This window comes from Morchella sextelata, assembly GCF_020137385.1.
Source record: "Morchella sextelata strain SCLS chromosome Unknown scls_26, whole genome shotgun sequence".
In the NCBI taxonomy this organism is placed as follows: domain Eukaryota; kingdom Fungi; phylum Ascomycota; class Pezizomycetes; order Pezizales; family Morchellaceae; genus Morchella; species Morchella sextelata.
Genome location: NW_025408641.1, coordinates 317621 through 329962, shown reverse-complemented (window position 1 = coordinate 329962; position 12342 = coordinate 317621). Strand labels below are relative to the sequence as shown.

The window sequence follows — 12342 nt, the reverse complement described above, 5'->3', positions numbered from 1 at the left end:
ACCCGTTCACTGCCTGTTCGTCAATACTTCGTATACCAGCCCTTTGCTTGAATGACGGCCTCCACCCTTCGGGGCATCGATGCTGCAAGTTTTTCAAAGAACTCCGGGGGTATGGTTTCCCAAACTAAAGGCAAAACTCTAGCCAGTTCCCTCTTTACAGCAGGTGGTCCCCCTTTGGTATCAGCAATTCTAGGGTACTGTTGTTGAAGCCTCTTCTTGAGTTCTACCCATACATGCTCGATAGGATTAAGATCTGGAGAGTAAGGTGGGTGGGCTTCCAACTCAATGTTGTTATGATCGAACCATTCTGTGATTATTCTGGCTGTATGAACTGGTGCATTATCATGTTGAAAACTGACATAAGGGTAGATGATCAAAGCACTTCTTAGAACTGATGGGAGATAACGTTTGATGATCCTAAGGTAGCGGATGCCAGTCATACTCTCGGGTACTGGAACCAAAGGGCCTTTATTCCCCCGTAAAAACAACCCCAAACCATTAGAGAAATACCTCTATCTTTTGGCTTTGGATAGATGCAGTCGGCAAGCCATTTCTCGTCTGGCTCTCTGAATACCCAAATTTGACGAGGGTCTTTAGATCTCTCAACCGCACACTCATCGCTCCAAATGACACTCATAAACTCCTCAATACCCCAGTCTTTCCGCTGCATTGCCCAATCTAGCCATTTTTTGACATGTTCGGGCTTCAATAGTGGACGGTGTTTGGCAAGCCATTTCTTAATATTTGCCTGCCGTAAGACTCGATCGACCGTAGCAAGAGAAATCCCAGGTGCATATTTGTCTCTAAATTCATTCTTTGTCATTCTCCGATTATTTTTTGCTGCTTTTACCAGTTCTTTCTTTTGCCGGCGGCTAAGCAAGGGCGGTCGACCAGAGCGGGGAAGGTTGTCCTCATTTCCGTCCCGTAAGACAGTACGCTGTATAAAGCTCTTGATTGTCGACCAAGGTCTAATAGATTATTATTAGTAGCTAGTCCGGATAGCCAGTCAGATAGTGAACACACCTGCCAATGATTGCCGACACTGTCTGTATGCAACCAAAGCAGAAGAAGAATGCGATAATCATGCCCTTTTCAGTTGACGACATCTGCCTCCTTGCAGTTTTCGCTTTAGGAGCCTTTTCTAACTTTAAATGAGCTAGACTCTTTTTCAAAAGCTGTACTTCAACAGCTTTATCCACTTGCACATGGCTATGTCGACGCCGTGCCATGGTTGCAGCGGCCCCACGACTTATTCCAGCGTCACGGATCTGTTGAGATTTCACAGGTATATTGCGGCTTCACAGGTTGCGGCTTGAAAGATTGCGGCTTGACAGAGTGCGGCTTCACAGGTTGCGGCTTGAAAGATTGCGGCTTGACAGAGTGCGGCTTCACAGGTTGCGGCTTCACAGGTTGCGGCTTCACAGGTTACGGCTTCAAAATCTTCACGCGTTGTGGGCTCCTCAAATTTTCACAACTTGAACCTGTACACAGTGATTAGTCAATTGAAACCTGTTGGATGTCTCACTCGAACAGGCGAATCACGAACACTTTTGCAGAGTGGCTGTACATAAAATTACAAAATCCATCATTATTTTTGCAAGATATACACGAAAATGTGGAGAGAGAAAATTAAAAGCTAACACCTAGGTGAATTAGCATTGACCCAGCAGCATTTGGGCGGCCTCTCAATTGTCCACAGCTGGTGCGGCTCTCGCCTTTCTTACGAAAGAAGAAGGGGAAAGCTCTAGAAGCTATCCTCCTGGTTGGCGCCAGTGTCACTGAGAATGACTTTTCTCACGAGTATTTGCAATATCGTAAGTCCAAAACAATCCCTTCTCTCTGAATTTAAAATTACTTACCTTTCAAACAGGCCTATGTTAGATAATACAATCGCCCGCCTGGCAGACACCCAGGATTGTCATGGCTGCCAGTTTGGTCACAATAGTTGACCGGCTCGTCATGTCTAAGGACATATAAAAGCGGAGAGGCGTGCTACTGACCGCCTACCGGCTGGGCTAAGGTCAATGCATGAGAATGGCGTTGGCACAGGGACTATTTCGTGGAATAGATCAAACGGCCCATAAGGGCTGTGAGGGGGAGTAGTATCCCATTCGATTTAGGTACGCGGTAGCCTGAAGCGACATTACGCCCAACACATGTCTACCAGGCTACAGATGGTGGTATCGACGGGGCAGGTCCAGGTGTAGGTTTTTTCTTTTTTTTTTGTAAATATCATTAATAAACATTTTATCTTGTACTTGCTGTTTCCTAGGAATTTCTTGAGTGGGAGTGATATAATCAGCACTAGTAGTAACTTATCGCGATGGCCGGTGGTAGTACCTTTTGCTAGTAGCAATATCAATAGTTGGATTTACCTAAATCGAGCTTATTAGTAAATGGTCTTTCGCTGTTAATTATTAGCACACCGATCGAGTGATTGGATTAATTGGTTTGCTTGTCCCAAAGTAACCCTCTTTTGATACATACATGTATGTCTATACTTGAGTAGACAGCATCATGATTCCTCGCTCGACCAGCCAGTCAGCTGACCATGACTGAGAACAGCACATATTGTTCCAGGCCACACCCTTAGCCCCTAGCTCTTTTCATGCGGCCAAAGATACACGACATCACAACACGCATGAAAGTACAATTCGTGATCTCTTGATTTCCTCTGGTGTCCTCCCGCCGCCCTCTTTTGGTTGTTAATGTAGCTAATAGGAGCGTAATGCAAACAAACACAAAAAAACAATAATAAAAAACTCCCCCCAATCCAGCCCAGCCCTGCCCAGTCCTGCCCAGTCCGTGCCTGATATTATGAATAAGGAAAAACGAAAGGAAAAATCCCCATTGAATACCCAGCCAGCAAAGAAATGATAAAATCCACAAAAACAAAAAGAAACAGGCAGGATTAAGAAAGAAAGTTAAAGGGTAAAAAGAAAAAAGATGGAATGCGTTATGGTGATATGGTAACGATGTGATGCTGTTATTATGGCGACTGTCCTTGCCCTGCATTTCCCGACCTAAACAAATAGTAATATAAAAAAAAAGAAAGCCTATACAGCAGCTTTTTGCTTTCCTTCTCTTTTCGACAGAAACTTGAATTCCATCGGTATCACGTCCTTGAGGCTGACTTTGCCTCTGCATACTGGGCACCTCCCAGCTGACTTAACCGGCGGCATAGCCGAGGCCTTGATGGCGCCGTGGAGGCATTTGTGGCAGAACATATGGCCTGTTCCCACACACACATAAGCAACTGTCTCGACAACTCTCTTCATAGAAACCGGCTATCTAGAAAAAGCAGGGCATATAGAGTAGCTGGTAGAAAGGGTCACAAACCACAAGGCGTCACCGCCAAATCTGTGGGCTCGTCCTCCATACAGATGACACACGTGAATCCCGCCACCTTCCTCTTCTCGCTCTCCCTCGCTGCCTCTTGAGTCTTCAGCAGGTCCTCCCTCTGCTGACGACGAAGCACGTCCTCATCCGCCTCCAGCTCTGTCAAGTCCACGCTCTCGATGACACGCCGGCGCTTCGCGGCTGGCTGCTCGTCGGAGTGGCTCGGCGGCGAAGCGGTGAGGTCTATTGTTGGGGCGCGGGCGTTCCAGCGTCTAGGGTTGCGGTTGGCGGGAGAAGGGCGGGGCGAGGCGTGAGGGTAGGGAGCGCGCGGGTATTGTTGTGACATTGTGGAGGCGTTTGGGTGTGTTTGTATGTTTAGTTGTGAGGATGAGGGGAGGTGTTGGAGGTGGTGAGGTGAGGTGAGGTTTTTGAAGGTGCAGCAGGCAGGACAAGGGCGTTATGTAGAGTAAGGTGCCTAGACTGGATACCGGACCCCCTTGGTCGTTGTTCCTGAGTTTTGACCTGGTCGCCAAGACTTTGCGCAGCTGTCAACTGGGGGTGCGATTCCATGATTGGTGGGAGGGTTTGTAGAGGTCTGGAACCTTCAGGGATGTCTACCTCTTTATTATTATTATTCACTCTCTGGGTATGTATTTACATATGTAGGTACTCTATTAAAGCCTGTGGGGAGCATCTGTAGCTCGTTTGAATACCTGGAAAAGCTGTGAGGATTGTGCATGTATGTAACCCTATTTGATGTAACCGTAGAAGGCACAACAGCAACGTGCCTCAATAACCAGGTGACAGGAGCGTCCACGTCGCACGAAACATACACATATTCAAACTCCTGTCAGCCAACCATATATATCAGTTCCAGACCACGGTGATGTCACTGATATCCTATCAGAATCATGGTCTCCTTATCACTACCGCATCACAAGACAAAATCTCAGGTAAATTTCTTTGAAGTCCTGTCTCTACCACGTATTCTGGTGTTTTAAACCTTCAGAGTTTATGCTGAATAGTGATCCCCATAATCCTAGCAATATACTTGGACCCCCAAACCTAAGAATAAGCTCAAGCCTGAGCTCGGACCAGACAATATGTCGAACATACTAAATACTTTGCAGAAATTGCGGCACAGTTCCAGCAGCTCTAGATGGGACCAGATGAGTCGAGTGCTCTCGTGCACACAGGACACGACATCGATCTACAGATGTACATACATACATGTATTGTAGATCCATGTCTTGAGCTCGAGCTCAAAGCTCGGGCCCACAGATCGTCAATCTACATAAAGCTTGGGAGGGTCCAGAACTCGAAAGTATCATAATTTAAATTGCCTTCTGCAGATCCTCGCCCAATTCTTATAAGGTTTTAAATATCGGTGAGAGGCGCAGGTACTTGTTCCTTACCTAGGAAAAGTACTGATACTCCAAAAACACATATTTGGCTCTTATCATTTTAGAGACGTTTATTCTTTTCTCGAGCTCTTGTCACGCACGATACATAGAACTAAAGCTGGAATATCGGCCACTATCAGCGGAGTTAGAGCGCAGAAGACCCCTGCCTGGTCTGTTATGTGATCTCGTCTCTTAATCCAAGTTCAATAAGCTAGCTTTGTCCCTCAAACCAAGGACATGTTGACATGGGCTTATTCAACCTTAGTTCTCGCTAGTGTGGTGTTCGGCTTATGACAGGTCCGAGCTTTAAGTCGGATTCGCTCGGCTTAAGAGAAGAAAGCACGATATATACAAGTATATACTCCTAGCATAATTATAAGAGGTACTCAGTATAAACCTCCTTTCGCAATACCCAACATATGCATATCAGTCAGAAATTTACACCTAAAGGGCAACTTCAGACTGAGTTCATACAACTACATGACATACATATATTCTAAGGCTCTCAAAGTGAATTCAGACCTAAAAAAAAAATGACTTCAGTACTGGCCCGGGCCTCATTGCGCAACTTGGAGCTTGAAATTTTCAAATCCAAAGGCCGTGCTGATATCTTGGCCATGCTGAACGTACATTTTTTGCGTAAGACATCCTCTTCAGAGTCTCAGTTTGAAGTCATTTTGCTAAATATGAGCTGGCTTGAGGCAAATGCAAGTTTTCCCTCGATCTGGCTCTATCCAGCTAGAATATCTCGAGGATGCACGAGCCTATGTTCGAACTTCCCACGCGAGCTTAAAAGCAGATTCATATTATATAATTATAAGTAAAGTTCTTGACTTCGGTTGAACTAGAGTATCCCGGACTAGTAGAACTGTTTGACTCACATAGGTAGTAGTTCGATCATAAGGTTGAGCTTACCACGAAGTACGTAAAGATTTTGTGTTCTGGCCTAATTAGGTATGAGATTCTCCTTTTGTTCCTAGACCTTTCAATATTTTTCCCGGGGGCGAGGAGGAGTTAAGGGCAGATGATGGGGTGAGGGGGGCTGGATATGTATGCTGGTTGACCAAAGAGGAGTGCAATCTGCCACAGCCTTGCGTCGTGCTTGTGATCTACCCCCACCTCCGGATCCCCTAAGTAGGTAATCTCTTGCAACCTTTAGGTAGCCGAAATTGGGTCGGCTGAAAGAACTTCAATAATCTTTGGGATGTAGAGGGATAACTCGAGGTGCACTATCACAACGAAGTACCGATAAGCTCGTAGCCCGTATTTGCGGGTCATCTTTGATTGTTTGGCAGGCCGCAGCTCTGCTCACTGTGCAAATAGCCACTCTCTAGCCTCTCCTCGTCTTGGTCCGCCTTGTGGGTCATGCGAATCCGATTTTGAGAAAGCTTGAGCACCATCGGCTTACTCGAAACCGGCGCCTAAGTACCACTCCAAGCCTCCAACTCTGTTGAGTTCCATTCAGTAACAATCGCGAGGGCGATGGGCGGCAGGATTAGTGAGTCTCCGACTATAACTACATGTATCCAATATTCGATTAGAGCATTCCATTTGTGCAGGTGCGTAGCTTACATTGCCCTTCCCCCGCACAGCCGCCACGCCTCCCCCCCGGATAACCCCCTCCCCTAGACAATACCTCCCCACATATGACAAAGCGATTTTTATGTTCCGTGGCATTGGAAGATCCTTCCACTAGACCTTATTTTCTGTTGAAGCGTACCCGTACCAGCCCTCTTGGCTGCCATGCCGCTTCAGATTTTATCACTTCAAGCGAGAAGTCTGGACACGAGATCACCCACCCCATAATACTGCATGGGGCCGAAGAGTTTTGATGAGAATCCCCCTTAAAATAGGGCTAGTTCTAACCATTCATACTACGCGACTTTCGAATAAGTACTTACATCTTGGAGAATGTCACCGCTAAGTAGTTAGGGCTGCAATATAGTCGCGAGTGATAATGTATGATTTCGCAAAGACACAACTCACAGTTACTCTTCACAGAACCCAACGCAGTCTATCCGCTACAAATACCTACATCTACGTACCAATCTAAAGAAGCCCCCTCCACCGCTCCCCCCACCCCATGCAAGCTCTTCGGAAAACAACGCTAACCGGATTGGTTGTGGCTCTAGTTACATCTAGTCTCGACAAAAAAAAAATTCGGAGTTGAACCGAGGATCTCAGCATTACTAGTGCTGCGCCTTACCAACTTGGCCATCAGAGCAGGTGTTTTCGCGCCTTGTATTGAGGCCAATCTCAAATTGATCTATAGGTCCCGTCCGGGTAGGGGAGTGTTAAAATCGGTTTAGGGCAATCATGTGTACTCTACATACTTTATTGTGGGCTTTTGTGGTGTATATCGATCCTTTGTTGGGCTAATGCGAAGAGGCAGAAACATCGAGTGAGAGATTGTGATTACAGGAAGATTGTCTATAAACAACTTTTCCTTCACAATGGCACCCATATTTCAAAAGCTGCAATCCTATGTAGTTCTAGAGATTCGTGATCGGTTGAGAAAGTCTCGGGAGTGTTGTGCGGTGATTTAAAATTGATGTGGAAGATGAAAGTTGAAACGAATTGCACTTGTACCTTTGCTAAAGATTAAAAGGTTATAACAAGATCGACCTGTACGGGGAAAAAAATATGCGCCCTAAGAATTTTGAAAACTACATGTGCTTGTACCAACCTTATTTTAAAGTTAGGATCCGTATAGGCTACATTTATTTAACTCAGAGACAATGTACTTTTGCCACAGCAAAACCAGCAGTGTCCTCTTAAAATACAGAAATAATAGTACAAAATGGGAGATCAAAATCTAAATCTAGAGGATTCTAGTTCTTCGATACCGGGCGGTTTCTATCTTGATATTTCGACGTATTCTTCGAAGGCCCCCTCTGCAATGTTTTCTCTTTTATGGCTAACATTTTCTCTTCCTTCTTCTTCGCCTTCCTCAACTGTTTTGCCGCAAGAACCTCGGCCTTCAACGCCGCCCTCTTTTCCTGCTTCGCAATCCTCCTCTCCTTCAGCTGCGCTTTCCTCATTTCCTTTCTCTTCGAATGCCCCAAGGTCGTCTGGACCTCCTGCTCTATGAGTTCCCCCAACTCCCATGCTTCTTCATCCGTGAGCCCAAAAGGGCCTCGTTTCCTCACCTTGCACTGTAGTTCTCTGATCCTGTTTTGCCTCTTCCTGACCTTCTGCTTGTTCGGGAGGGCTTCGTCTAGAATCTCCAGCGCTGGAGCCCCTTTAAGCTCGACACTTATAAGGTTTAGAAGGTCCCTTGACGCTACAAGTGTTTGCTCCACCCTCTCGAGCCGCTCCCGCCTCAGCCTCTTGTCTGCCCGGGCCTCTATTTTCATTCGGATCATTTCCCTTTTTGTTGGTAGGCCCATACTCGCAGCAATTATGTCGCGATCCCTTTCTAGCTCCACTTTCTTCTTCCTCTTGGCCAAGCGCTCCCGTTTAACTAATTCTCGCTTTGCCTGCTTCCTTTCAGCTTTCGTCAACTTTAAAGGTACGCCATGATTTAAAGGATGCGGTTCGGGCATTATTTCCAGAACCTCTCGAGGCTTTGGATGAGGCGGAAGCAGTGGTTCAGGCATCCTTTTCAAAAGCTCGTGAGGCTTTGGATGAGGCGGAAGCGGTAATTCTACCGGTTCTCTCTTGTCCCCCCCTCTGACTTTTTTCGGGATGAAAGGCTCTGGTGGTGGCGGCGGATTTAATGCTTCGAAAATGTTCTTTTGCATCTGTTCGAGTAGCTTCTGTGCTCCCTCCATTACATTTTCTGCGTGAGCCGCATTCAACTTCTCTTCGGAAAGTTTACCTTTTTTCCCCTTCTTGACGTTGCCTACTGGTTTAAAGGGAACCGTTACGTCTGGGTTGGGTGTCGTCTGTTCTTTCTTTGCTACCGATGACTGCTTTTGTATTTTTTTCTTCTCCACGGCAGGCGGCGTCTCCACGATGGGTGATTGCTCCAAGACAGGTGACGGCTCTACAACCTCTTGCTCGATCAAGTTCTCCAAGGTAGGCGGCAGCGTTGTCTCCACCTCCTCCAAAGGCTTCTCCATCTCAACCGTCCCCAAAGGCTTCTGGGTCTCCACCGCATTACCCTTCTTTTCCGACTTCTTCCCCTTCTTTTCCGACTTCTTCCCCTTCTTTTCCGAATTCTTCCCCTCCTTCTTCGAATCCACATCTTCAGCCTTATACATTGCCTGCAGCTCCTCCTTGGTACGCAGGATCTGCGCCTTGAGATATACACTCGTATCCTCGGCCCTGTACAAGTCCATGACCGGCTGCCTCTTCTTATAATTCCATCGCTCCAAACTAATCTGCATCTTTGGCACTACGGACGGATCTAGCTTCGCCTTATTGCCTTTGCCAAGGAGCTGCATGATGTCGAGTGACTCCCCATGCCGTATGGGAGTCGAGTGAGAAGGTGTGATGCAATCCATGCCAACATCCTTCCTCATCACCGTATCAATATCGACCGCTGAGAACCATGCCACCGACTGCGGCAGGTCATTGATTCCCATCTGCTCACTGAACATCGCGCGTGTCCACAGATTGGCCACCTGGAGCGCCATGGCGCACCGGTACTTGTCGGCCTCTGCGCAGAGATAGCGCACTTCGTCGTGGATAGTTAGTGCAACGCGTGCAGAAATATTGAAACGCTTGGTCAGATACTCCATCGCCACGAGGAGCATGTGAAGGTAGTCCACACCGCTGCTCTGCATAACCCAGTTGATGCGGCTAGGCATGAACTCCCGAGAAGAGAGGTTCTTCCGCGTCAGTGCCTGCGTAATGCCAGCGCCTAACACAGGTGTCTGTGGTGTCTCTTGCTCCGCAAATGTCTCAAGTTTATTGAATACGAAGCTCTCGGTGCCTCCATGCCAGAACCCACGCTCATGGACGGACGACTTACGGGTGCGGGTACCTTTGGTCTTTCTGTACATATCCTCTGCGAGAACAGTTGCATCCTGCTCACTCAGCGCCGGGTTTAGTTGCATCAATGTCATTGCGGCAAAGTACGAGCCAGCCCCATAGATGCGGGAGTAATTGATGACTTTTGCGCCGTTCCTGTCGACGCCAACAAGATCGGCAGTCCGCGAGTGCATGTCTGTGCCGTCGGCCTTGTTTCCTTCGAGCACCATGGAGCCGAGTGCGTTTGCACCGTGAAAGCCAAATACGGCGTCGCCGACCAGCGAAGCAATCCACAGCTCCTCGCTATCGACGTCTGCGCCTACGAATACATAACCGGGTGGAGGTTTGAGCATTGCTTTGATCTCGCTGCCGACACGCTGAGGATTTGGAGGTGGCGCAGTAAGCCATGTTGACTCCGAGGCGCGCCGAGTGACGGTTCCCATGGGCACTACCTTCGGGAGTATAATTCCAACCTCCTGGCTCCCCTCGGCGGTGGGGATACCGAAATCGACGCCAGGGTTGCTCTGCCAAACGACAGTCTGCTCCATAATACGTTCACGGGCATTGATCCAATATGCGCACTGCGCATTCATATCGAGCGCCTCCTTCCCAAGCGCATACTCTGATGACAGCACCCCCAAGTCAAAATATCGTTGGTAGCTCTTCGTCAGCGGACTGGCGCACCGTACTGACTGGCCGCTTTTATGCGGAAGCTTATAATAAGCGCCATCGGTGTCCCCTGCCACCTGTACTCTGGTGAGCGACCTTTCATACCTCTCAATAGCGTACTCAATGTCCTGCTTGCTCTGGCCCTTATGGGGAACCTTAGAAAGACGGAAGCACCATCCGTGTTCGTCGGACCAGAAGAGGGGATGTCCATCCCACGCCATCTTGAGGAGTAGTGGTGAAATGCGAGTACGCACAGAGAGTGACATTGAGGCATCACTGGTGGAGAATAGGTCTCTGTACCATTTAGGCATGCCCGGCTTCTTTCGCGGCATCACGCGCGGGGGGTCATCCGGCAGCTTGGTCTTGAGTTGTTTGACCTCCTGCCCGGACCAGTCGAGCTGCCGAAGCCATGGATCGGCGTTGTATATCTCGGGAGATTTGCGCAATTTCACGGCTTCTTCCGCGAGATCGACGAGGCGCTGGAGAACGGCGTCGGAGAGGCGGTGGTAGGTTGCTTCAGCGTTTGTAATATATGATTCCCAGCCGCGATTGACGGGGAGTATGCAGGATGAGAGGTGACGGAGGGCGGCAAAGGAGATGGGATGCGGACAGACTTCGAGGAAGGCGGGGAACACCTCTTTGTAGACTTTGTGTGTGACCACTACATCCTCGGCGCAGTAGGTTAATAGATTGTCAAGCTGCTCCCTCACACCCTCTGGATCCAAGATTCCAAACTGGTCTCTGATACTCTTGTCCATCTCAATCCCACAGTGAAACAAGGCCACGTCCTTTAGGCTATTTAGAGAGCTCTGTCCAGCCCAATGCCCGCCGCCCTCCAAGCTCTCACTCACTACGAAGCCTTCTTCGTTACGTTGGCCCCCCTCCGCATTCTTTTTGATCAATCCCTTCTTCTGTTTCGACGTGGCTCCATTCGCAGCGACATGCAAACTCATCGTGTCTAGAAACATTGTTTGCGTTCCAGCTACATTGTACTCTTCCTTCACCCGTACTCTATCGAAACCAATGTTGTGTCCGGCCACTATTCTAGCCTTGTTTGGATCTCCCAGGCTAATCAACTGCCGATCGTCCTTAGTTTCACCCAGCACCCACGGCGACAGCCATGCATACCACGCATGGGGGCTCACGGCGGTCGCCATGACCGCGAACGGAGATATTTTGTACAGGACTTCCACATCAAATACTAGACACTCCTCATCCGGTGACTCTACCTCCTCTGTTCGCCCGTCTGAGTAGTACTTGGTCCACCCCGACTTGTGCACCCACTTCTTCGGTATCGGCGGCACGTCAACGGCGGCAAACCCACGCGCGAGATCCTGATACGGAAAAGCGGCCTCCATACCGAGTTTGTAGAAGTGCTCATCGAGGGAATTCCCAGCGAGCGCTGGCAGTGGGAGCTCTACTGGCTTCGATCTGCTCGGTGGTTTTGAGAGGAGGTCATGGCGCTGGAGATGCTCTTTTGAGAGTTTTAGAAGATCGGGGGAGGGTATTTTAGGAGGAGCGGTGAAAAGCGCATTGTGGACTTTTTGTGGGAGGAGTTGAATTCCTAAGGGGTTGGTTCGTACTAAATATGCAGGTTTGTTAGTTTTTCAATTCTGTCCGGGGTGGCGGTATATATGATGGACTTACTGGAAGTACTCTTTGTAGACTTGTAGCGGTTGCGGAGTAGTTGTAGATGCAGATGCGGCTGTGGTCGGCCGCGAGTGCGGAAACAGGTCGACAGCATCGCGAGTTGATACTCAATGGCAATTTCGCATTGGCGGTGTTGTATGAAGCTTTACGGGGGTGGGGTGTTTGTGGAGGGGCGGATATTTTTTTTTCACCGTGATGTCAGGGATTGTTGCTGCCAAGGCTTCGTCGGATAAGATGTATAGTTAATCATTGACGTCCATCTAGTGGCAGAATTTTGACGCTTGCTTTTTCCCTCCAAGCTATAACATATTGATAACGTTTAAATGGATGAGATCAATGTTTGACTCAGTACCTGATGTGATGA

The 12342-nt window shown here is 48.3% G+C and overlaps 3 protein-coding genes across 3 annotated transcripts; all 3 read right to left on the bottom strand.

Moving 5' to 3' along the window:
• Nucleotides 1-20: 20 nt before the first annotated feature.
• Nucleotides 21-1229, bottom strand: H6S33_008349 (uncharacterized protein; the record flags this gene model as incomplete). Its single annotated transcript, XM_044839982.1, has 4 exons — nucleotides 21-197; nucleotides 360-466; nucleotides 511-968; nucleotides 1024-1229. 4 exons carry the CDS (start codon nucleotides 1227-1229, stop codon nucleotides 21-23), a joined length of 948 nt encoding a protein of 315 aa, XP_044687894.1.
• Nucleotides 1230-3056: 1827 nt separating this feature from the next.
• H6S33_008348 (uncharacterized protein) lies at nucleotides 3057-3685 on the bottom strand (the record flags this gene model as incomplete). Its single annotated transcript, XM_044839980.1, has 2 exons — nucleotides 3057-3232; nucleotides 3340-3685. The coding sequence occupies 2 exons, from the start codon at nucleotides 3683-3685 to the stop codon at nucleotides 3057-3059; spliced, it is 522 nt and encodes a 173-aa protein (XP_044687893.1).
• Nucleotides 3686-7573: 3888 nt separating this feature from the next.
• Nucleotides 7574-12072, bottom strand: H6S33_008347 (uncharacterized protein; the record flags this gene model as incomplete). The annotated part of the gene is made up of 2 exons (XM_044839979.1): nucleotides 7574-11910; nucleotides 11976-12072. 2 exons carry the CDS (start codon nucleotides 12070-12072, stop codon nucleotides 7574-7576), a joined length of 4434 nt encoding a protein of 1477 aa, XP_044687892.1.
• Between the last annotated feature and the right edge of the window lie 270 nt (nucleotides 12073-12342).